The 25,370-nt window shown below is 41.1% G+C and overlaps 3 protein-coding genes across 5 annotated transcripts in view; all 3 read left to right on the forward strand.

The window, feature by feature from the left end:
* LOC103509856 (cingulin-like protein 1) overlaps positions 1-4,035 on the forward strand; it is a 17,504-nt gene extending 13,469 nt beyond the window's left edge. For 2 of the 3 annotated variants that reach the window (XM_026824078.1, XM_026824079.1), the window contains exon 3: positions 3,671-4,035. In XM_026824078.1, coding sequence (XP_026679879.1) covers positions 3,671-3,786 — 116 coding nt within the window. In that variant the 3' untranslated portion in view covers positions 3,787-4,035. The remainder of the gene's footprint in view (positions 1-3,670) is intronic. The other variant, XM_017444342.2, reaches the window with a different exon arrangement.
* LOC103509855 (mitotic-spindle organizing protein 1-like) overlaps positions 1-23,136 on the forward strand; it is a 29,047-nt gene extending 5,911 nt beyond the window's left edge. The window contains exon 3 of the mRNA XM_026824080.1: positions 23,005-23,136. The gene's annotated coding sequence lies outside the window, so the exon portion shown is untranslated. The remainder of the gene's footprint in view (positions 1-23,004) is intronic.
* On the forward strand, positions 5,231-25,239 carry LOC103509858. Its single transcript, XM_026824082.1, has 12 exons — positions 5,231-5,242; positions 7,765-8,650; positions 9,483-9,649; positions 10,501-10,653; positions 11,009-11,152; positions 11,689-11,824; positions 11,863-12,044; positions 12,408-12,551; positions 13,112-13,191; positions 23,005-23,219; positions 24,677-24,843; positions 25,234-25,239. Exons 1-12 carry the CDS (start codon positions 5,231-5,233, stop codon positions 25,237-25,239), a joined length of 2,292 nt encoding a protein of 763 aa, XP_026679883.1.
* Positions 25,240-25,370: the final 131 nt, after the last annotated feature.

Below are 25,370 nucleotides of genomic sequence, written 5' to 3' on the forward strand. Positions count from 1 at the left end.
TTCTCTCTTCGATTTCGGGACGATAAGACCTTAGCAATTACAGGAGTTTCTGTCAAACCTCGTAAAAAAATAAATAAATATTGCAAGTGGACACTTCTTATTTCCGTGTGTTAAAAAATAGCAAGTTTGCGCAAGAGACTTACCCTAACTTGCACAATATTATTGCCAGTCTATAGGGTACTTGAGGCTTTACTTACGACATAGGGGCCGTCCTCTGAAGCAGGTCCACACGTAGGGGATGAAATATTCGAGAAAGAGAGGACAGTTGGACCCTGTATAGCACCAGTCGTGTAGCTCACAACACCTGAGTAAATAAAAATGATATATATTTCATGTATTATATGGATTATTATCATTATTATTAGGTATCCTAATAGTAATAATTCTAAACAAAAAGCGTTAGGTCGACCTTTATCCTCAACAAAAAGCGTTAGGTTGTTGTTGTTGTTGTTGTTGTAGCGGCTTCAGCTGTAGCCGAATGATGATGGCAGAATAAAGAAAGGATATCTTTTTTTTCTGCCATACACCGGAGTGATGGTCTCTAGCCATGTTTAATTGGCTCGTCCTGAACCGCAGTCAACAGAAAAGCGCTTGGTCGGAGGCTTCGTTCTCGGAACGGCTGACTTTCTCCCTCCCTCCTATATGACTTAATGAGAGATTTCACTAGTGGGAGAATTTTTAATTATCCAAAAAGGAGCTTTTAATGATCCAATCAGGAGTTTTTAAAACTCGTCTTTGGATCACTAAAAACTCCTTTTTGAATAATTAAAAATTCTCCCATTAGTGAAATCTCTCATTAAGTCATTGGTGAAATCCACCATTAAAACAATGTTTTGTAATTTGTATAAACTTTAACCCCGTGTGTGCCACTTCCCTGTTAACCCTTGCATGTCCCCTGTGTGTTTTGTCTTGTGCTTCCTTACTCGATCAGTACTGAGGAGCACGACAGAATGTTGGAGTCAGATCCGAGGATTGTGCTACGTCCCCTGTCCAATCCGGAAGAAGCTTGAATTGGGTCATCTCTACCTCTTTATTGTGAGTATTGAGTTGAAACTGGAAACATATATTTTTTCGAAAAAGAACAATAAAATGTACCTAGTCATTTGACTGTTAACGCCTTTTATTAGGCTTTCATGCCTTGTGTTTTCTGTTGGCTATGTAAACACACAGCAAGTCACAGGAAATTCCCTTGACTTGCGCAATAAAGTTCCGGGTGTAAGGTAAAAGTTTCATTTCACTTGGTGTAGGAATTACCACTAGAACTTTTTTTTTCCTGTAAAAGTTTAGGATGATTCATTCCTAGTAGGTAGGTACCTACCATACCTACCTATAAGAAATGTTGATTCTAGTCTCATGAAAATCCATTGTCGAGATTAAAAAACTTGCACGCCGATCTTGTTTTCAATTTTCTTTTTTTGTATACCAAGATTTAATTTATTTGGAAATAAAAATAGGTACTCGTATTTTCTATCATTTGCTAGATTTTGATGTCTTTTATTTTAATGATTCTACAGGTAGTTTTCTGTTTAGGGACTGATTCTGCCTCAGGAATTATTAATTATAATATAGGATTGGATAGTACTTACTAGTCGTTTCTGTCTCTTTCGTAATAATTTTCCAAGCCAAGAGCAAGAGAGCATAAGACTGACAGCTGTACGGATCTAGCACAGGGGAGCGTGTTGAGGACGAGATTTTTCGAGAAAAATCCCATGACAACAGTAGGGGGATGGGATTTTACTTTACTTTCTCCCATCCTATTCTCCTTGAAGGAAACTTCTTCGGATTTCGGGACGATAGGACCTCCCTTGTTATAGTTCCCTTTATCAAATCATTCAAACCCCTTTAAAAATTCCTATAGGATAAGGAAAGTAAAATAGAAAGTAAAAAACTCATTTTGGCACTAAAAACTGACCATCGAAAATTTTACCCGAACTCTCTTACCTATCAATGGGATCTACAGGGTATCCTGATCCTAAGAAGCCACAATAACACCCGTAGCCTTTGTAGGAGAGAGGATCACATCCTGTACTGCATGATACCATACTGTAGAGTTGCACAGCACTTCTCTTCCTCCTGAAATAACGGGAGACATTTTACTTCCTCTCGTACTTATAAAATAAAGAATAGATTAGAATATAACACCTAGGTATAACATGTAGATCAGTTGCGCTTACTTGGGTGATGTTTCAAAGTAATAGAGCAAGAAAAATGAGGACCAACATTTTTTTATTCTTTTTTCTTCTACAAATAACGAGGTGAGAACTGAGAAGAGGTCCCTTACTTCTGCACTTTAGCAGAACTTTACCGCTATATAAAGCTGAGATTTTTTTTTTTTTGTCCAAGTTTCAAGTTGATATCTCGTGATGAAAGCCGTCTTGTGTTTTGCATTTGATCAGAATGTGTGAATTAAGTGACAGATAGAGTACCTACGTTATCTAGGGACCAATGACTATCATGATTTGAGTACATGGAACAGCCAGTCATTATAATAAATGTCTTTCATCAACCCAACTGAAACCATTTTCCGTTCATGGAATAAGAAATTCCTAACAACATCACAAAACTCAAATCTTCACACCTAAATTCTAGTACACAAATTCCAATTAAAAAATGGAAAATGGAAATGACTTGAACGGTATTGTTCAAACAATCAAAGAGTTAGAGGAAGGTCGAAATCAGTTCCTCTGTGAAAATCAGGCCTTGAAAGAAAACATAGCTGATTTGGAAGCGGACATTGATGAATTGGAAAATATTCATCGCGAGGATCAGGCAATCATAGACGAACATGAGAGTACAATCCAAGCACTTCAGCGGGAACACAAGAACCTACAGAATGCCATTCAGAGTAAAGACATGGAAATCGCTGAAATGCGCGGCCTTTATCGAGAACTGGAAGACTTGAAACGAGAAAACGACAACCTATGCAAAGATCTAAATCAGTGCCAGAGCAAACTAGGCAAGATGAAAGAGCAAATCGTGAAACTCGAAGAAGTTATACACGAGAAAGAGTACACCATCCAACGGCAAGAGAGTCAACTGAATCAGCTCCAAAGCAAAATCGCTGAGTACAGGAAAACTGTGGAGTGTCTATCCGAAGAGAATGCAGTCCTGCTACGTCGCTACGAGGATTGTAAGAAAGCTTTGGAAGAATCACACCTGGAAAACGATCGCCTCATTGAAAAACTACGTCAATGTGAAGTCGCCCGTCAGAAACTAGAAGAGTGCAACAAGAAGAACCTGAACTACATCAAGCAGCTGAGAGCTGAACTGGCCAAGGAACAAGCGGCCAACTCTAAACTACAAGCGAAAATAAAGAACTTGGAAGAAGAGCAAGACAAGAATAGGAAAGAACTAATAAAGCTCCAAGAAGAAATCATGGGTCTGAACGAAGAGCTTGATGATAAACATAGCGAGCTGGAGGAGTGCAACCAGGAACTGAAGAGGAAAATAGAAGAGTTTGAAAACTACAAGAATACAATCACCAGCCTGAAGCAAAAGATAATGAATAATAGGAATAACACTCCAGTATGTAGCACCAAGATGTTCAGTACCAGATCCCGCACTCAGAGGAGTAAGAACAGATGTGGAGGTGGAGGTATGGGAGGTGGAAGACCCATGTCCTCCTGTATGGGAAACTCACAGAGTTATAACCAAGGCCTGGGAAGATGTGGTGGAATTGGTAACATGGGAGAGGGAGTTAGCTGTGATGTGTGTATTGCCACTGTGGAATCTTCTCCTGGGGCTTGTAAATCCACCAAGAAGTTGAACAGTAAGAGGCCTTGCTAGAGGAAAAAGATGAAGAAAGTCAACAGTAAGAGGCCTTGCTAGAAGAAAAAATATGAAGAAAGTCAACGGTAAGACGCCTTGCTAGAAGAAAAAGATGAAGGAAGTCAACAGTAAGACGCCTTGCTAGAAGAAAAAGATGAAGAAAGCCAACAGTAAGACGCCTTGCTAGAGGAAATTCCAATGAGTATTCATTAGTAGCGCAAAAACACCGTCTGTTGTAGTAAGCAATTAAATGTTTTGTTACAGATATTCCTGTCGTTTTACTCTCTATCGGTCCCGAGTTACACTGCTAGTTCTTTTGACGGCAATTACGGGGTTTTTAAACCGCTGATCTGCGTCCCAATCGGAAGCATATTTTTCGAGTCCTATAACATCAAGTTCATTTTCACGTTGGAAGGATAAATACCTACTAGAAACTATGTAGAAAGAAAACGCATCTAATGAGATCACAGACTCCCTCTTTTTACTGTGGAGGTTACGGAAACCTGACACATTCTGTTAGGCCAGCCACTCACTATCAGGTAGACCTGGCAGGTACACCTAATCCGTTATACGTGACACCTGATGAGCACACACACTATCAGGTAGGCCTGACAGACGAACCTTTTCAGCCGTACCTGTCAGGTCTACCTGATACTCCTGATAGTGTGTGTGCTCATCAGGTGTCAGGTGTACCTGCCGTCAGCTCTACCTGATAGTGAGTAGTGAGTGACTGGCAGTGGAGGTTACGGAAACCTGTGACGCTTTCTGTTAGGCCAGCCACTCACTATCAGGTAGACCTGACAGGTACACCTAATCAGTTATACGTGACACCTGATGAGCACACACACTATCAGGTAGGCCTGACAGACGAACCTTTTGAGCCGTACCTGTCAGGTCTCCCTGATACTCCTGATAGTGTGTGTGCTCATCAGGTGTCAGGTGTACCTGCCGTCAGCTCTACCTGATAGTGAGTAGTGAGTGACTGGCCTTAGGTAAAACCTCCGTCTTCAGCCACGATTTTTTACCTGCCCAATTCCAGTTCTGCTTGCATAGCCTTGGCCTCATCGCCCCATATGTTGTGTCCCACGTGGTAACGTATAACATTTGTACTATTGGTGGAGTAGCGGCCTCCTCTGGAGGGTGTGACGTCATTTTCCTCCTCCAGCGGTGATGTCACGGAGTTGTTGGAAATTTCTGTAGAAAAAAAAACAAACAAAAAGGAACATCATGATTTTTTTTTTAAGATGTTTGATAGGGGGAACTGTAACTGCTAAGGTCTCATCGTGCCGAAATCGAAGAGAGAAGGAAGACAGGACAGGAGAGTCGACCACTATGCATACCTATACAAAATTAACTCGAGGAAATCTATTCTACATGTCTACCCGAAGGAAATAGGTACATATTATGGTAGATTTGTGTTGAGGATACAAATGACATGAGATGAGCGTCACGTAATGACATAATGGTCATATTGGTCATTAAGATTTTTCACGTAGTGTCATAATTTTATTAGGATCATTAGGATGGTCGCCTAGGCGTCATATCGCGTCGCTTCGCTTTCTTTTTTTTTCCAAGAGGTTTGATAGAGGGAACTGTAACTGCTAAGGTGTTATCGTCCCGAAAGCGAAGAGAGAAGGCAGACAGGATAGGAGAAAGCCAGCCGTTCCAAGAACGAACATTATACCTCCAGGATAAAATCCACCTCGGGCGAGAATCGAACCCCCGGCCTAGCGCTTACAAGCTTTCTCCCATCCTATTCTCCTTCAAGGAGACTCCTTCGGATTTCGGGACGATAGGACCTCCCTTGTTATAGTTCCCTTTATCAAATCATTCAAACCCCTTTAAAAATTCCTATAGGGTAAGGAAAGTAAAAAACTCATTTTGGCACTAAAAACTGACCATCGAAAATTTTACCCGAACTCTCTTACCTATCAATGGGATCTACAGGGTAGTTAAATCAAGTTTATACTCGCTTTTTTTAAAGAGGTTTGACAGAGGGAACTGTAACTGCTAAGGTCTTATTGTCCCGAAAGCCAAGAGAGAAGGAAGACAGGATAGGAGAAAAGCAGCCTTTCCGTGAACGAACCTTATCTGTTTAGGATAAAATCCGCGGTTTTAGTGGATAGAGGTTTTGGACATAATCGGTTTAGGGAACTTAGGGGCCTTGAAATCTTTGAAAGCTGAGGAATAAGAGGAGGAGGAGGAGATTAGGGTAGGTAACAAGACGTTTATCTGCGGTTTTTTGTTCCGTTTCTTGAGAATGGATTTTCTGTAGGTACCTACCTAGTAAGGAACAGGAGCTCCCACTTAGCTCTTGCAGATGTTTTTTAGTTGTGATTCTTTTTAAATGATTTAATTACCTATTGGTGGTGTAAAGGAACTTTCCTGTCTTGTGTAGGCAGGTAATACCCGGATAAGATAAACCATTCATGAGTACATTCTGTTCTTAGAATTTATCTATCGGAAAACGGGATTTTATCATTTTCAACTGTTTTCTTTCTAATGGAGCTGGGATATTTGGTTTTCAAATGAAAGATACCTTGAAACTCCTTTTCATTACCTTGACACTTTGCATTACTTCAAAGCACACTCTTTTACATCCATGCCCTTAAAAAATTTCCGCCCTGGCCAGGATTCGAATACAGCACCTCCAGGTTGAGAGTCCGTGCTCTTGACCACTCGGCCACAGGGATAGGCTCTCTGTCTATACGGCCAGAAAGTATGCTGGATAGTCCCTTTAGTAAAAGTCACAATCACAAGTCCAAAAGACCAATGGAGGAGTTGCAATTGAGAAAATATTATTAATAAAACTCGGAAAAAGTAACTTTAAAAGGTCAAAAATTCAATTTTTAATTGCCGTTCTAATGAAAAAGTTCAAAGAGTTGTGACGTCAGATTTCACGTCAAAATGCGCAGAAACGCTTGCGCACAAACAAACGTCATCGCCTACGTGCCGTGACGTCAAAGTTCACGATTTACCGGTATTTTTTAAATCGATTTATCTCGGTATCTAGAAGTCGTAGAAGAAATAGGGAGCTTAGGGGCCTTGAAATCTTTGAAAGCTGAGGAATAGGAGGAGGAGATTAGGGTAGGTAACAAGACGTTTATCTCTCGTTTTTTGTTCCGTTTCTTGAGAATGGATTTTCTGTAGGTACCTATCTAGTAAGGAACAGGAGCTCCCACTTAGCTCTTGTAGATGTTTTTTAGTTGGGATTCTTTTTAAATGATTTAATTACCTATTGGTGGTGTAAAGGAACTTTCCTGTCTTGTGTAGGGAGGTTATACCCGGATAAGATAAACCATTCATGAGTACATTCTGTTCTTAGAATTTATCTATCGGAAAAGGGGATTTTCTTATGATTTTCTACTGTTTTCTTTCTGATGGAGCAGGGATATTTAGTTTTCAAATGAAAGATACCTTGAAACTCCTTTCCATTACCTTGACCCTTTGCATTACTTCAAAGCACACTCTTTTACATCCATGCCCTTAAAAAAATTCCGCCCTGGCCGGGATTCGAACCCAGCACCTCCAGGTTGAGAGTCCGTGCTCTTGACCACTCGGCCACAGGGATAGGCTCTCTGTCTATACGGCCAGAAAGTATGCTGGATAGTCCCGGTTGGTCCAGTGGTAACGCGCTTACTTGCCATGCAGAAGGTCCCGGGTTCGAATCCCACCATCGACAAAAATTTGTACTCGTTTTTCGATTGCAAATATTTCAACGGGTTACTTTCTGGTGTTCCCGTGTTGACCCAGCACCTAAATGGGAAGTATTGTGTCTCTTCTCGCCCATCTGATGAGAGGCATACTACGGGATGGGCATGCTACGACACAGGCCACAAGCGTCCAATGTAGCAGTTGTTTCATCGCTACGAAAAAAAAACGGCGGTGAAACACTCATCTTTAAAAAAAAAAAAAAAAAAAATGTCGCTGATTCCTCCTATGAATTAAAATACCGCCAAGTAAAACCCAACTCTAATTCTATTCGATGTGTTCCAGGGTTCCAAATTTAAAAATCCGCACCCAGAAGAGATCAACTTCGCGTATTCTACGTGCCGTCCTCTGCGCACCGCTCTCGCGGATCCCACCTTCCTCATCGATATCTTCGACCCCTCCATCGACCTCTCCTCTCTGATAGCGACCCTCCTGCCCATCAGCGTCTCGCGGAGCGACCGAAAGCCGCTCAAAATCTGCCAAACGTGCGCCATACGGTTGGAAAAGTTCGACTCCTTTTGCCGCTCCGTTAGAAGGAGTGATGCGTATTTCAACGCGCTTCTAGGACAGGAGAAAGATCAGGTTGGAGATGTAGAGGTCACCGAACCAAAGAATCCTTCTGAGAAAGTTAGTTTTAAGTCCGGAGTTGTTGTCCCGATAAAGCTTGTCATCAGAGCTGTCACTTCTAGTCAAAACCAAATAAATAATCAAACAGAAAGTCAAGCAAATAGTCAGACAGATAATCAAATTGATTGTCAGATAGATAGTCAAGCAGATAATCAAATTGTTAATCAAACTGTGAAAGAGGAATGGACTGATAAAACTTCTCTCCCCCTAGGAGAAGAAGAAAATCACGAAACCCCGTCTAGTGACGATTTACCAGACTCAGTCGTTCGCCCGTCAGAGCGCGCGTCAGTCGCCGATCCACCGATAAAGACCGAACCTTCGATAGAAGAGCCACCGGAAAAACCCGAACCGTCTTCGGAAGTGCTCGGGGATCCGTTGAAAATCCCGTCTAGTCAGACAGCTGAGAAGGAGGCAGTGAGAGGGAGGTTCCTACAGGAAGAGTGTGATATCAAAGAAGAACCTCAGGATGAGATAGAGGATCGTGTTGCGGACGACATACCCGGAGAGGGCGATATGTTTGAAACACACGGTGATTTCAATATAGGTAAGTTGTTTTCAAATGTCGGGAACTTGACCATTAGGTCATTCTCCCACAAATATAGGTCAGTAAAATCAACAAAATCAAATCATGAATCTTTGTGGTAAAGCAGCGAGCTTTTTCAATGTTTTTTGTTGGTATATGACAGCATTACTATGTGCCTCCCTTACCATTAATTTCCATCTACTCGTATCATCATTTCTCTCTCAAAGTCTTTGTGGTAAAGCAGAGAACTTTTTCACAACTTTTGTGGGTATCACAGCATTACCAAGTGCCTCCTTTGCAATCAATTTCCATATTCTAATAATCTTTTTACATTGGTACTGGTCGCTACTCGATTGAAGTAGCTACTCAATTGTCCTCACGAGGCTGATTGCACCCCGAACTACAAGCACAGAGCCGGAAAAACTTTGAACCCGCCGGAAATCGAACCCGGGACCTCCGGAGTGCAAGCCTAGTGTGATACCCACTCGTCCACGGAGGCTACTTACCTATATTGGTACTTACCGATGAAGGTAATAATAATAGTGCTTATTTATACTGCTCGCATAGGACTGAAAAGTCCTTTACTCCAGCAGTAGGTTACTAATATTATTGTGGTCAAATTCCCAAATTATATTGAGGATAAAATTCCATACCTCGGCTGGGATTGAACCCACGCCCTCCTGTTTACCAGGCGATGCTAAAGGTAAGTAGAAGGCCGTATTTTGGGCCCCTTGTGCTTAAGTCCGAATTATTTAATATGTATTGCGGATAATTTAATATGTATTGTAAAATTGTTTTTACAAATAAAATAATGTATCACCACAAATTACTAACGTATCTTGTTGGTTTTCAGGAGGAGGTCCCAGTGGTTATGGTACGTCAGGCGATGGGTACATGTCATACGGCGGTTCATCAGGCTACTCCCTGGCAGGAGGTGCCGGGTTCGATACCCAGTCCAGCTATGAATCCAACGATGCTAACTACGACCAGGGTGGGGAATATCTCACTGAAGATTCCAAGGTAAGGATTTTATTACGTTAAACTTCTTTTCATCGGCTTTTTATTTATTTATTTTATTTTATTTTTTTTTATTATTATTATTATTTTTTTTTGAACGGTATTGACAGGGGGAACTGTAACTGCTAAGATCGTATCGTCCCGAAATCGAAGAGAGAAGGAAGACAGGATAGGAAAGAGCCAGCCGTTCCGATAACGAACATTATCCCATCAGGATAAAATCCGCCACGGGCGGGAATCCAACTCGCGGCCTAGCGCTTACAGGGCAGACGCGCTACCAACCAAGCTAACTAGGCTCCTAGGCTGGTACTGCTGGCATTTTCATCTGGATGGACTATATATAAGATTATATTATAAGAACGAGATCCATTCACTCATTCACATTTCACATTTCATAGTTCACACACTGATCGCTCTATCTCTAGAACCACAACACCTAGAAAGCTGAAATTTGGTAGGAATATTCCTTTTATGGTCTAGGTGTGCAATAAGAAAGGATTTTGCGAAAATCTAAACCGATCCTGAGATATGATCAATTTTTGATCACTAAAATCACCATAAGAAATACACAGAGTGCAAAGACTGCGGGAGAGAAAACTTTTCCTCGCTCCCCTAATATTTGAGTTTCGTTTATGTTTTTAGTTTGACAAATACAAGTTCGGCCATGCCTTTTTCACAAGATTGGCCATGCCTCGGGATGAACTAGCGGGATTTTGGAGCGAAGCGACGGAATTCAGCTAGTAAGATTATATTTTCGTGTCCAGATGGACTATAGGCTTGCCGATTCTATTCTTTTTACCGAGAATCTCAACTAGGTCAACACATGAGCTCTATTATCGTTAATTTGTTTCCAGGTGGGTATCCTGGGGTGTGGTGAATCCATGCAAGCAGCCCATTATCATTTGGCTCCACGCAAGAGAGGAAGACCGAAAGGATCGAAGAACAAGAATTTGACACCACATCAGTCCGGAGGTAGAAGTAAAGTGTTCGTCAATGATCAGTATGAGGTGAGTTTTTTTTTTTAAGATGAGTGTTTCACCGCCGTTTTTATTTAAACAACTGCTACATAGGACGCAAGTGGTCTGTGCCGCAGCATGCCCATCCCGTAGTATGCCTCTCATCAGATGGGCGAGAAGAGACACAATACTCCCCATTTAGGTTTTCGACCTTTTACAGTTATTTTTTCGGAGTTTTGACCTCAGATTTGGATTTTTCACAACTTTTTACGTAGGAATCGACCTTTTTACTAATAATATTTTCCCAATTGCAACTCCTCCATTAAGTAAATCTAGGCTTTTACAATTGCTTCCAATCCATTTCTCCAGAAATTAATTCTCAAGTAACTTGTACCTTTTTATTCAGGTGAACTTCATGCATGAGTGTCGGGAATGTGGGTCTCAGTTCGCGGACATCCTGAAGCACAGTCTGGAAACTCACCTCTCGTTAGAATGCCCCTGTTGTTCTGAGTCCTTCAGTGAACGACCGGCCCTGATAGAACATTTCCAGGTAATTTTATACCTAAAAGTGTGTTCACACATAGTCGACCGTCGTCGATCGGCCGTCGATGTGGGTTGACGTCGAATGTGTGGACACACCTTAACGAAGAAGGAATTTTTCTGCCAGCCTAGTTAGCTTGGACTGTAGCGTGTCTGCCTTGTAAGCGCTAGGTCGCGGTGTGGATTTTATCCCAAACAGATTAGGTTCATCCTCGGAAAGGGCTGGCTTTCTCCTATTCTGTCCTGTTCTGTTCTTTGCTTTCGGATCGATAAGATTCTAGAACTCTGACATACCTTTACCTACATATTTTTTAAAAGAAAGGGGGGGGGAATGGTGAAACCAATGGTTCAGCAGTCTCTTAAATATGCTGCGGGAGTATTTGTGGCATTTTCGGCCACAGGGCGTAGTTATATGCACGCTGGAAGGTTGTGTGATGTTCATAGCAGATTTTTTTTTTCCTTTTTTCTAATCACCATTTTTATTTTTATTCGCAAAATGTCCACTATTCATTTACCTATTCTAATGAAGACCTTTTTCATTCGCAGAGTGTCCACAACACCAAGTCTCAAGTGATCTACTTCCCATGTCCTCTATGTCCGGATAAGCTGAGAACCGAATCCGAACTCGGCGCCCATGTAGCTACCCTTTCCTTTTTTCTAATCACCATTTTTATTTTTATTCGCAAAATGTCCACTATTCATTTACCTATTCTAATGAAGACCTTTTTCATTCGCAGAGTGTCCACAACACCAAGTCTCAAGTGATCTACTTCCCATGTCCTCTATGTCCGGATAAGCTGAGAACCGAATCCGAACTCGGCGCCCATGTAGCTACCCATGCCGATACCATATTGGCGCCTTACGAGTGTTTCTCCTGTGACTTTTCCGATAACGATTTCATGGTAAGTAAAGAAATTGAATTAAAGCTGCTATTCAGCACAAAAGTTTTGAAAAACTCGAAAAAGTTCACTCTTCCCAGGAATCAAGTTTTTGCCAAAAGTCGCTCAACTTGGCAGAGAGGTTCTTTATAAAATGTAGATCAAATGTCTTTTCGGACCCAAGGTCGAAAAATGTACGGTTCGGCCGCTATTCAGCACAAAAGTTTTGAAAAAACTGGAAAACGTTCACTCTTCCGAGGACTTTAGTTTTCGCCAAAGATCGCCCAAACTTGGTAGAGAGGTTCTTTATAAAATGTAGATCAAAGGTCTCCTTGGGCCCAAGGTCGAGAAATTTACGGTTCGGCCGCTATTATTTCTTCATTTCAGGCCATGGCCAAGCATATTGTGGAAAGTCACTGTGAGGTGACGAGTGATAATAGATACGAGTGTCCTATATGTGAAGACCAGGAGACTATGGCCTCCTCATTCCACGAGCTATGCACCCACCTGTACGAGTCACACATTCCGGAGGTAAGTGGTTTGATTCCCAGAGTCGGATCAAAAATTTGGACAGCATTGAGCAGAAAAGAACCATTCAGAAGGCAATTCCCCTTATGAATGGTTCCTTTCTACCTTATTCTGTCCAATTTGCACTTTTATTTTTCAACGGGTTACTTTCTGGTGCCTCTTGTCTTGTTCACCCAGCATCTAAATGGGATTAATTCTGTCTTCTTACCCATCTGATGAGGGATAAGGGAGCTCCCAATAAATGAATTAAAAAAAATAACATCAAAGTTTACAGTACAGTACAGTACAGTATGTCCCTAGGCATAACTTAATTCATTCCTATGTGTTATTCTTATGATTTATTTTTAGCAAACGTTTCATACACAAAAAGCCCATCTAGGTGTAAACAGCCCCAAAAGACAGATTAAGCTTATACGAATCTAGCAAACAGCTTATGAAATGAATTTTGATATTCTACAGCTACAGTCTACATTAAAAATAATAATAAATAAAATAAAAAAAGTTTCTACTATTTCAATTACTTTTCTATTCTAACATCACGCATATCTATTGCACTTTCACAGGAAAAGGTGAACCTCGTATCGTGCCCAGTGTGCAACGTCCGACTCGGGAACGACACGGCCCACATTATAATAGATCAGTTGCGCTTACATGGGTGATGTTTCAAAGTAATAGAGCAAGAAAAATGAGGACCAACATTTTTTTATTCTTTTTTCTTCTACAAATAACGAGGTGAGAACTCCTATTTAGGTGCTGGGTCAACACAAGAACACCAGAAAATAACCCGTTGAAATATTTGCAATCGAAAAACGAGTACAAATTTTTGTCGATACGATCAGAGTCATTAGTGGATCACTTTGAAACACTAAGAATGTCCTTTTATTTTTAAGGCGGACTTTCTTCAGTATACAAACTCGTCTTCAGAACCACAATGGGCTAAAGAAGAAGATCATTGGAATCAGATATATGTACCTACCATGCTGGCACCGGTCGCTATGCGCATTAGGTATATTACATAGCAACTCATTTTCCTCACGAGGCTGAGTGGGCCCCGCAACAGCCAGTCACGGAATCAATCATTTGCATGATACAAAATTTCTTGACCCCGCCGGGAATCGAACCCGGGTCTCCCGCGTGCAAGGCCAGCGCAGTGAACACTACGCCATGGGAGCTGATAGAGTTAACAATAAAAGTAGGGCCACCGTTTATATTAGTTCTAATATGTCACTGCAACCTGATTGGTTTTTGGGACTGGTAGAGCATACACCAAAGTTCCCTATGGATCACTCAAGTAAAGTATCTTTGCGCGTGATTGATATCCGGATAGATGACAGTCCTGACAATCGCATGCTTTTTCGCGTCTTGTTTGATCCAGTCTAGTTAGCTTGGAGTGTAGAGCGTATGACTTGTGAGCGGTAGGTGGCGGGTTCGATTCCCGCCGCGGGGCGGACCTTATTGAAAACGGATAACGTTCCGTTATCGAAAGTGGCTGGTTTTCTCCTATCTTATCTTTCTTATCTCTTTAATTTCAGGACGTTAAGAACTCCGTTGTTACAGTTCCCTATATAAAACCTCTATAAAAATTAATAATAATAAATATAATAACAACAACAATAGAAAAAAATAAATCGTACGTGTTCACCCTGTATAAGGCCTATAGGTCTCAGGTTATAAAGGTGGCCAAGGTTTTTCTTATTAATCAAATTAAAATCAAATCATAATCATGCTAATACAAATACTGATTGTGTATCTACCTATCTATTACTATTGTTACAGTTATTGATATGTCCAAGACATAACTATTGTGCTGACTACTGACATCTTTGAGTATGGTCCTGAGTGGACATTGACCATGTAGGATTATTGTGTTGCCCTATAGGGCGCCTATAGGCGGGTGTTTATTTTAGGGGAATGCTTGAGATGTTCGCCTCATCCAAATTTGAAGATCACAGACACATACCCTTGAGCAGTCAACCTAGTTAGTTTGGTTGGTAGCGCGTCTGCCTTGTGAGCTCTAGGCCGATCAACGCCAAGTCCAAAGCTCGCGGTTCCAAATCGAAAGAGGTGCAGTTGAGCGACACCTCATGGGATGAAGAAGATGATTTGCCTCTTACCTTGTCCCCAGGCGAGTCGGCTTTGTCGCGAAGCAATAAAACGGTAAGCAGACTCCATAGCTAGATGTCAAAATGGGTTAACATCAAGTCGGACACAAGAATGGGTTAGTCAAAAGTTTCGAATTTCGCAGTCTAAAACTTATGGAAGTATCGTAATCTTTGCCCTCACAAATTGGTCTAAAAGGGTTAACTTCAAATTGATCGCGAATGGGTTAATCCACAATAGCTTGATATTCGTCCCCACAAGATGGACAAAAAGGGTTAACATCAAATCGACTACTCATGGGTTAATAACAAAACAAGCTTCACCTATTTCACCTTGCTTGCTGTCACAAAATGACCCTCACTGACTCGATGGGTTAAAACCAAATCGACCGCAAATGGGTTACATCAAAAACTTTACCTCCTCGCTATCACAAAATGACCCTTGCTATCTCAAAGGGTAAACATGAAATCGACCGCAAATGGGTTAAATTCAAAAGCTTCTCGGTAGTTTTGCTCTCACAAACTGACCCTCACTATCTCAATGGGTTAAATCAAAAGCTTCCCAGAGTTTTGCTCCTTGCGAAAATCTTTTACAAAATCTGGATAGTGGCCACTCAATTTATTTCGCTGGACCAATCAAAATTCACTTCCACTCTGCGCTGAAGTACGGCAAATTAATTCTTTGTTATTTAATGCACACCAAACTGAATACACTGGTAGGTAGGTATTATACTGTATGGAGTTGGTAAGGTAGATAGGAACACATTACATGTCTTAAGGCACACTCCACTTGTTAAGCTTACTCTCAACAGAGTTAACAATAAAATGTAAATGCAGTTTCTTTGTGTTATTATGTCACAACTTTGGTGCTCACTGCAGCATTGTAGGATTTTCCCAGTAGTTTACCTACCATGCTGGCACCGGTTGCTATGCGCATTATACTACATACATACAACATACCTACTCATTTTCCTCACGATGCTGAGTGGGCGCCGCAACAGCCAGTCACGGAATCAATCATTTGCATGATACAAAATTTCTTGACCCCGCCGGGAATCGAACCCGGGTCTCCCGCGTGCAAGGCGAGCGCAGTGAACACTACGCCATGGGAAGAGTTAAAAATAAAAGTAGGGCCACCGTTTATATTAGTTCTAATATGTCACTGCAACCTGATTGGTTTTTGGGACTGATAAAGCATACACCAAAGTTCCCTATGGATCACTCAAGTAAAGTATCTTTGCGCGTGGTTGATATCCGGATAGATGACAGTCCTGACAATCGCATGCTTTTTCGCGTCTTGTTTGATCCAGTCTAGTTAGCTTGGAGTGTAGAGCGTATGACTTGTGAGCGGTAGGTGGCGGGTTCGATTCCCGCCCCGGGGCGGACTTTATTGAAAACGGATAAGGTTCGTTATCGAAAGTAGCTGGCTTTCTCCTATCTTATCTCTTCGATTTCAGGACGTTAAGAACTCCGTTGTTACAGTTCCCTCTATCAAACCTCTATAAAAATTAATAATAATAATACCAACAACAACAATAGAAAAAATAAATCGTACGTGCTCACCCTGTATAAGTCCTATAGGTCTCAGGTTATAAAGGTGGCCAAGGTTTTTCTTGTTAATCAAATTAAAATCAAATCATAATCATGCTAATATAAATACTGATTGTGTATCTATACCTATCTATTGCTATTGTTACAGTTATTGATATGTCCAAGAAATAACTATTGTACTGACTATACTGACATCTTTGAGTATGGTCCTGAGTGGACATTGACCATGTAGGATTATTGTGTCGCCCTAGGCGGTTGTTTATTTTAGGGGAATACTTGGTCTCAACCAAATTTGAAGATCACAGACACATACCCTTGAGCAGTCAACCTAGTTAGTTTGGTTGGTAGCGCGTCTGCCTTGTGAGCTCTAGGCCGTGGGTGCGATTCCCGCCCGGGGCGGATTTTATCCTTAACGTATAATGTTCGTTCTCGGAACGGCTTTCTTTCTCCTATCCTGTCTTCCTTCTCTCTTCGATTTCGGGACGATAAGACCTTAGCAGTTACAGTTCCCTCCGTCAAACCTCTTTTAAAAAACTTGAATATGATTGAAATAATGTCCCTTTACCCCCGCAGTCAACCAAATATATTTTGACATGATTGAGAGAGGAAATATAGGCGGGGTTAATGCCATAGGCTTTTCTCGTCAAACCTCTTTTAAAAAACTTGAATATGATTGAAATGTCCCTTTACCCCCGCAGTCAACCAAATATATTTTGACATGATTGAGAGAGGAAATATAGGCGGGGTTAATGCCATAGGCTTTTCAAAAATGACTTTGGTAGCAAGCTACCTACCGTCTCACATTAACCTCAATCAGCCTGAGTGGGGCCGCAAAAAGCCAGCAGCACACGATTGCCCAGACATCCCATCCAAAAAGATGAGATTAGCCTGAAGCCAGACCCAGGCCCGTGAAAAAACGAAAACGAACAAACAGACAGACGGACAAACAAACTATCATAAATAAAGAAATTGAGAAACTTTACCTTTAGTGAATAAGAGCAGAAATATGACAGCGTAGCATAATGACATTCCCTCCCGGTCAATTCACATGAAGAAAAAGAAAACTCGGCCCCTTCTACAACTGGGTAATAGAAAGTAAGGGAAGTTCACTTGGCGCGAAAGTTCAAAATAATAAAATAGGGGAAAAGGTCGATTTTTTAGGGAGAGATACTTCAAAAAATTATCTAAAAAAAAGTTAGTCAGCTTAGGGAAAAGTTAGTCAGCTTAGTCAGTCAATTTTCTGGGGACAGAAAGTTCAAAATATTTTTAATTTGGCATGGGTTAAAAAAGATTGGGGGAAGGTCGATTTTTTAGCTTAAAAAAAAAAAGGTTCAAAAATCCTTTAGAAATTATACACTAAAAGCCAAAGTACTTTTGGAACCGCGCAACAGTTGAGGTAATTTCTTTCCGAAATTTTTCGATTTTTACGACCACAAGATAGCACGGAAAAGAACTGACGGTGTTATCATTTCACTACACTTTGCTTCTGATTGGCTACCAACCCCTCAGATATCTTCGGATCCGTGGTTTTGATTAGTATGATCTGTGATTCTGTGTTTGAAAGACTCCGGTGAACTATGTTTTGTCTTGGTCGCGACTCGAACCTGCGACCTCTTCAGTGATCGCGGACGAGCTTTTCCAACTACCCTAAAAGCAGTATCATTTTTATTATTAGTGTTTTTTTTATTATTCTAGAGGTTTGATAGAGGGAACTGTAACTGCTAGGGTCTTATCATCCCGAAAGCGAAGAGAGAAGAAAGACAGGATAGGAGAAAGCCAGCCGTTCCGAGAACGAACCTTATCTGATTAGGATGAAGGAATTAAACACGCAACTTATGGCTAACAAGGCAAGTGCTAAAAAGCAAAATTATGACCAAAAGTAGGTAGTATAGTAGAATAAGCCTAATAGTTAGAAGACTTAGAAGTCCTGAAATTCAACAGAACCCCTACACATCTATTCCCCCCCTTTAATTAGATTGGAAAATTAATTTGGATGGTACCTACCCTTTTTTCGCTAAGACAAGCTAGATTTGTGTAGGAACTAGGAAAGAGCTGAGTACTTAGTGCTAGGAAGCACCTCTATTTCTGGGACTGAGGACTAAAGATGGCGTCTGCTCGGTTGGTTTGGTTCATGGTATGAATGACAAAGTGGCGTTTCTGATATCAGATAACAGTCAGATATATTTTATTACTATTAGGTATTACTGTTTATAATGGTCTATCTATGTGATGAAGTAAACAAAACTATTGCGATTACTTACCATTGTGATTTGTGTGTCTGTATTTTGCAAATTAATTACTGCGTCTATATACCTACTCTAATGGGAGCTAATTTAATTTTTGTTCAGGCCTATGTTTATATGGATTCTAGAGGAATTCTGCATCAAATGTTTGGCCATGTGCAAAATAATTACACTTAGGTACAAATGTTTTTTATGTTGTTGAAGCGAGCGGGAATCCGATTTGAAATAAATGGCGATTTTCCTATTGCAAATTCTTGAACGAGTAATGCAGCTAGTTCGGAGATAAGAAAATCCCGACTGTGACTAAAGTAGGTGCATACCTATGTACCTACATACTTAGATATTTTTTCAAATTCTGAGCTTTCGTGATAGGGGACTTAGCACCTATATGGGAAGTATTGATGTGTCTCTTCTTGTCCATCTGATGTGGGATATTACGGGTTGGGCATGCTTCATTATGCCATCACTACGACCCCTAATCAGCCTGGCTACCTGGAGATTACAAAGAGTTTTTTTTTTTTTTTAAGAGGTTTGACAGAGGGAACTGTAACTGCTATGGTCTTATCGTCCCGAAATCGAAGAGAGAAGGAAGACAGGATAGGAGAAAGCCAGCCGTTCCGAGAACAAACATTATCCCATCAGGATAAAATCCGCCCCGGGCGGGAATCGAACCCGCGGCCTACCGCTTACAAGGCAGACGCACTACCAACTAAGCTAACTAGGCTGGCTACAAAGAGTTTATCATGCTCAGGAAAAGCACAATAAAATTCCTCATGATAGAGTTGACCGCGGTTCAGGACGGGTCAAGTAATTTTGGCTAGAGACCAACCACCACCCTCGGTACAGTTACAACAACACCAACATAGCTTGGGGAATATGAAACACTGTTTTTGCAGTTGTGACATACGACATACACACTAAGAATAGGTACTCCATTACGTTATCTGTGACGTAATGCCAAGACATTTCCATCTCAATGACATCAGAGTTTGTTATGCTTAACTTAAATCTCCGATAGTGGACGTTAAATATTAAAGTATGGCAGAAGATCTACTGGGATGTCACAAGATATAGGTAGATTGTAGGTACATAGATCAACTCAGATGTCAGGGGATTATAATGAGACAATTATGTAATAGACATCTAAGTATTAATGCCTGGTAGTCTGGTATATGCTCAGATCAGATGATGGAAACTGGCATAAGCCACACGGTCTCTAGTTAACCCCCTGCTCACAAATTCCCTGAAATTCCTTGGTATTCATTTCATCAAGGAATGTGCAGTATAAAGAAAGGTGCCAACCTGCCAACAAGTGTGCTTGTAAAAAGAAAGGTGCCACCAAGTGTGCTTGTCAAAAGCCCAACCTACTTCGATTGAGGAATGAGGAAGTGAGATGTCACATGTTGGCAGAGCTTGGCGTTTTTATACCTACTTGGCAGTTTTTTTCACAAGAATATCCGTTTCCCGATGTTTTTTTCGCGCGTTTAACGATCCTCTTTTAGACCACCAGAGTGAGGTCCTTGAAAATAAAATGCACTTGGAATAAACTGATGATGTAATGAATAAATTACCTTTTAATGTACAGAAGGAAGACAATGATAATATTAGGAGTGATGATTTTATCCTTATAGGAAGACGATGATTTTATACTTATAGGAAGACAAACGTCTTTACCATGGTAGTTATCTCTATTAATACCTAGTCTTTATACATTTTCCAAAGCTATAACTTTGAAATTAAATACCTTGGTGTAATAAAATGGTTGGATGCTTCCTAGATGGAAAGAATCGTAATGCCTATAGTTCGAATCGCTTGTAATCGATAATATCTAACTAAGTAGTTATTTAAGTTTAGGAAAAATTGATCAGGCTGTTTTTCTCTTGGATAACCAAAGTCAAGCCTGATCAAGCTTAACAGAGGCTCTCCGAGCTTGAAAATCTTAAAATCCGATTTGTAGGTATATTGCTAACTGAGAAGCTGGGGGAAGCTGGTTCCCTTAAATATTGTAAGTAAAAAACATTAGACTCGTATGGTCTGTGTCGTAGCATACCATCCCGTATAGTATCACTTAAAGGAAGACAAACGTCTTTACCATGGTAGTTATCTCTGTATTAATACCTAGTCTTTATACATTTTCCAAAGCTATAACTTTGAAATTAAATACCTTGGTGTAATAAAATGGTTGGATGCTTCCTAGATGGAAAGAATCGTCATGCTTATAGTTAGAATCGCTTGTAATCGATAATATCTAACTAGGTAGTTATTTAAGTTTAGGAAAAATTGATCAGGCTGTTTTTCTCTTGGATAACCAAAGTCAAGCCTGATCAAGCTTAAAAGAGGCTCTCCGAGCTTGAAAATCTTAAAATCCGATTTGTAGGTATATTGCTAACTGAGAAACTGGGGGAAGCTGGTTCCCTTAAATATTGTAAGTAAAAAACATTAGACTCGTATGGTCTGTGTCGTAGCATACCATCCCGTATAGTATGCCCCTCATCAGATGGACGAGAAGAGACACAATACTCTACCTATTTAGGTGCTGAGGCAACACGAGAACACCAGAAAGTACCTAACCCGTTGAAATATTTACATACGAAAACGAGTAAAATTTTTTGTCAATTGTGGGCATCGAACCCAGGACCTTGTGCATGGCAAACAAGTTACCACTGGTTTAACCGTGTCCCCCTTGATCTCGATCGACCGTTCGACTTGACTAGGTAAATCCATAGTCCAGATAGTGGGCATCGAACCCAGGACCTTCTGCATGGCAAACAAGTTACCACTGGTTTAACCGTGTCCCCCTTGATCTCGATCGACCGTTCGACTTGACTAGGTAAATCCATAGTCCATTCCGCAGTTAAGCCTGGATCATGGATCATTTGCCTACGATTGGGAAATAGGCCAGAGACCAATGGTACATTGTGGTACGGCAAATAAGTGTGCTTGTAAGCTCAGGTCGTGCGATTTCCGCCCGGGGCGGATTTCATCCTAACCATAAGGTTCGTTCTCGGAACGACTGGTTTTCTGCTATCCTGTCTTTCTTCTCTCTTTGATTCCGGACGATAAGACCTCCGTTATCACAGTTAGTTCCCTCTATCAAACCTCTTAAAAAAGGTATTGTTTATAGCCCTGATACAGCTCCTTAAGGCTGAAACATTGTGGAGTGGAGAGCATAGCGCATTGAGCATCGACCAGGTAGAGAGAAGTGTTTATAGCCCTGATACAGCTCCTTAAGGCTGAAACATTGTGGAGTGGAGAGCATAGCGCATTGAGCATCGACCAGGTAGAGAGAAGCAACGACTTAAACCGCCTAGCTCCACTCTGTTATTGGCCTTAGAAAGAAAACCCATCCTCCTTAGATCAGAGTCATTAGTGCATCACTTTGAAACACAAAGAATTTCCTTTTATTTTTAAGGCGGACTTTCTTCAGTATACAAAGTAGTCTTCAGAACAGTAATGGGCTAAAAAAGAAGATCATTGGAATCAGTCAGTTAAGACAACCGCAAGATTTTCTGGTGTCATTAAATTCGCTTGAATCCTGATCCTTAATCCTTACATGGCAAATTAATTCTTTGTTATTTAATGCACACCAAACTGAATACACTGGTTGGTATTATACTGTATGGAGTTGGTAAGGTGGATTGGAACACATCACACGTCTTAAGGCACACTCCACTTGTTAAGTTTACTCTCAACAGAGTTCCACAATAAATGCAGTTTCTTTGTGTTATTATGTCACAACTTTGGTGCTCACTGCAGCATTGTAGGATTTTCCCAATATCTCAATAATCCTTGGAATCAGTCAGTTAAGACAACCGCAAGATTTTCTGGTGTCATTAAATTCGCTTGAATCCTGATCCTTAATCCTTATAATGAGGACGGATATAGTAATGAGACAGACTTATGACAGTTCCTTGATTTTCGGTTATGATATTATGATAGTGAATAAACAATGGTATGTGATTAGGAAATTTACAAAACATCAAGTACATCATGTTGTTCATAAATTGTATCAACCAAAATTTACTTTGGCTTCCGATTTTCTCCCTTTTAAGGGACATTTTCAACCTCTCTAAGGTCATGAAGGGTTGATTTTATATTCTGATTTACAAACTGTAAAGGTGTGTGCACACATAGTCGACCGGCCGTCGATCGACGTCCATTCTCATTGATCGACGGCCGTCCACTATGTGTGGACACACCTTAAGGCTGTTTTTTCCACTTGGATCTCGGCCAATTCCTCAGTTGTTCTCGAAGGCGAGCTCTTGGTCTGGCGCACTGTCCTGCACCTAGTTACGAGATTCATGTTAGCCAGCCTAGCTAGTATGGTTGGTAGCGCGTCTGCCTTGTAAGTGCCAGGCCGGAGGCCGCGGGTTTGATTCCCGCCCGCGGCGGATTTTATCCTATAATGTTCGTTCTCGGAACGGCTGGCTTTCTCCTATCCTGTCTTCCTTCTCTCTTCGATTTCGGGACAATGAGACCTTAGCAGTTACAGTTCCCTCTGTCAAACCTCTTTAAAAAAATCATGTTTAGCTCTCCGTTTAACATTCCACCTTTGTGTTACAGACCCCGAGCCCAGCCGAAGAGATTAGGCGACGATGACATACTGCTCAGAAAAAGGCCGCACAAGAAGAAGAAGGCTCGGCTGGACACAAAAAATAAACCGAGTGCTAAAAAGGTCAACGCCAAGTCCAAAGCTCGCGGTTCTAAATCGAAAGAGGTGCAGTTGAGCGACACCTCATGGGATGAAGAAGATGATTTGCCTCTTACCTTGTCCCCAGGCGAGTCGGCTTTGTTGCGAGGCAATAAAACGGTAAGCAGACTGCATAGCTAGATGTCAAAATGGGTTAACATCAAATCGGACACAAGAATGGGTTAGTCAAAAGTTTCGAATTTCGCAGTCTAAAACTTATGGAAGTATCGTAATCTTTGCCCTCACAAATTGGCCATGTAAAAATGTTTATAGCCCTGATACAGCTCCTTAAGGCTGAAACATTGTTGAGTGGAGAGCATAGCGCATTGAGCATCGACCAGGTGGAGCGAAGCGACGACTTCAAACCGCCTAGCTCCACTCTGTTATTGGCCTTAGAAAGAAACTCCATCCTCCTTAGATCAGAGTCATTAGTGGATCACTTAGAAACACAAAGAATTTCCTTTTATTTTTAAGGCGGACTTTCTTCAGTATACAAACTCGTCTTCAGAACCACAATGGGCTAAAGAAGAAGATCATTGGAATCAGTCAGTTAAGACAACCGCAAGATTTTCTGGTGTCATTAAATTCGCTTGAATCCTGATCCTTAATCCTTATAATGAGGACGGATATAGTAATGAGACAGACTTATGACAGTTCCTTGATTTTCGGTTATGATATTATGACAGTGAATAAAGAATGGTATGGGATTAGGAAATTTACATAATATGTTCAGAAATTGCATCAACCAAAATTTACTTTGGCTTCCGATTTTCCCCCTTTTTTAAGGGACATTTTCAACCTCTCTAAGGTCATGAAGGGTTGATTTTATATCCTGATTTTCAAACTGTAAAGGTGTGTGCACACATAGTCGACCGGCCGTCGATCGACGTCCATTCACATCGATCAACGGCCGTCCACTTATGTGGACACACCTTAAGGCTCTTTTTTCGCTTGGATCTCGGCCAATTCCTCAGTTGTTCTCGAAGGCGAGCTCTTGGTCTGGCGCACTGTCCTGCACCTGGTTACGAGATTCATGTTAGCCAGCCCAGCTAGATTGGTTGATAGTGCGTCTGCCTTGTAAGCGCCAGGCCGGAGGCCGCGGGTTTGATTCCCGCCCGCGGCGGATTTTATCCTGAACGGATAATGTTCATTCTCGGAACGGCTGGCTTTCTCCTATCCTGTCTTACTTCTCTCTTCGATTTCGGGACAATAAGACCTTAGCAGTTACAGTTCCCTCTGTCAAACCTCTTTTTTAAAAAAAAATCATGTTTAGCTCTCCGTTTAACATTCCACCTTTCTGTTACAGACCCCGAGCCCAGCCGAAGAGATTAGGCGACGATGACATACTGCTCAGAAAAAGGCCGCACAAGAAGAAGAAGGCTCGGCTGCTGAAGGTAAGTAGAAGGCCTTATTTTGGGCCCCTTGTGCTTAAGTCCGGATTATTTAATATGTATTGCGGATAATTTAATATGTATTGTAAAATTGTTTTTACAAATAAAATAATGTATCACCCACAAATTACTAACGTATCTTGTTGGTTTTCAGGAGGAGGTCCCAGTGGTTATGGTACGTCAGGCGATGGTTACATGTCATACGGCGGTTCATCAGGCTACTCCCTGGCAGGAGGTGCCGGGTTCGATACCCAGTCAAGCTATGAATCCAACGATGCTAACTACGACCAGGGTGGGGAATATCTCACTGAAGATTCCAAGGTAAGGATTTTATTACGTTAAACTTCTTTTCATCGGCTTTTTATTTATTTATTTTATTTTATTTTTTTTTATTATTATTATTATTTTTTTTTTGAACGGTATTGACAGGGGGAACTGTAACTGCTAAGATCGTATCGTCCCGAAATCGAAGAGAGAAGGAAGACAGGATAGGAAAGAGCCAGCCGTTCCGATAACGAACATTATCCCATCAGGATAAAATCCGCCACGGGCGGGAATCCAACTCGCGGCCTAGCGCTTACAGGGCAGACGCGCTACCAACCAAGCTAACTAGGCTCCTAGGCTGGCACTGCTGGCGTGTGATATATGCTTCACTGATCCACTATTCTATTCTATTCTATTCTTTCCTATTTTATTATATTCTATGTTTAGGTGTGAGGAGTGTGATATTAACTTCCCAAGTAAGATGAGACACACATTTCATCTACAACATCATCTGGAGGACCTTATGCAACTCAAGTGTGATATATGCTTCACTGATCCACTATTCTATTCTATGTTATTCTATT

This window comes from Diaphorina citri, unplaced genomic scaffold, assembly GCF_000475195.1.
Source record: "Diaphorina citri unplaced genomic scaffold, Diaci psyllid genome assembly version 1.1 scaffold537, whole genome shotgun sequence".
In the NCBI taxonomy this organism is placed as follows: Eukaryota; Metazoa; Arthropoda; class Insecta; order Hemiptera; family Psyllidae; genus Diaphorina; species Diaphorina citri.

What these genes read in the sequence shown, in the direction of transcription:
- LOC103509858 (XM_026824082.1), top strand. An exon ending in CCCTGATAGAACATTTCCAG is followed by an intron (nt 11,153 to 11,688) that starts GTAATTTTATAC and finishes TTTCATTCGCAG; the next exon opens with AGTGTCCACAACACCAAGTC. An exon ending in CACATTATAATAGATCAGTT is followed by an intron (nt 13,192 to 23,004) that starts GCGCTTACATGG and finishes TTTGTGTTACAG; the next exon opens with ACCCCGAGCCCAGCCGAAGA.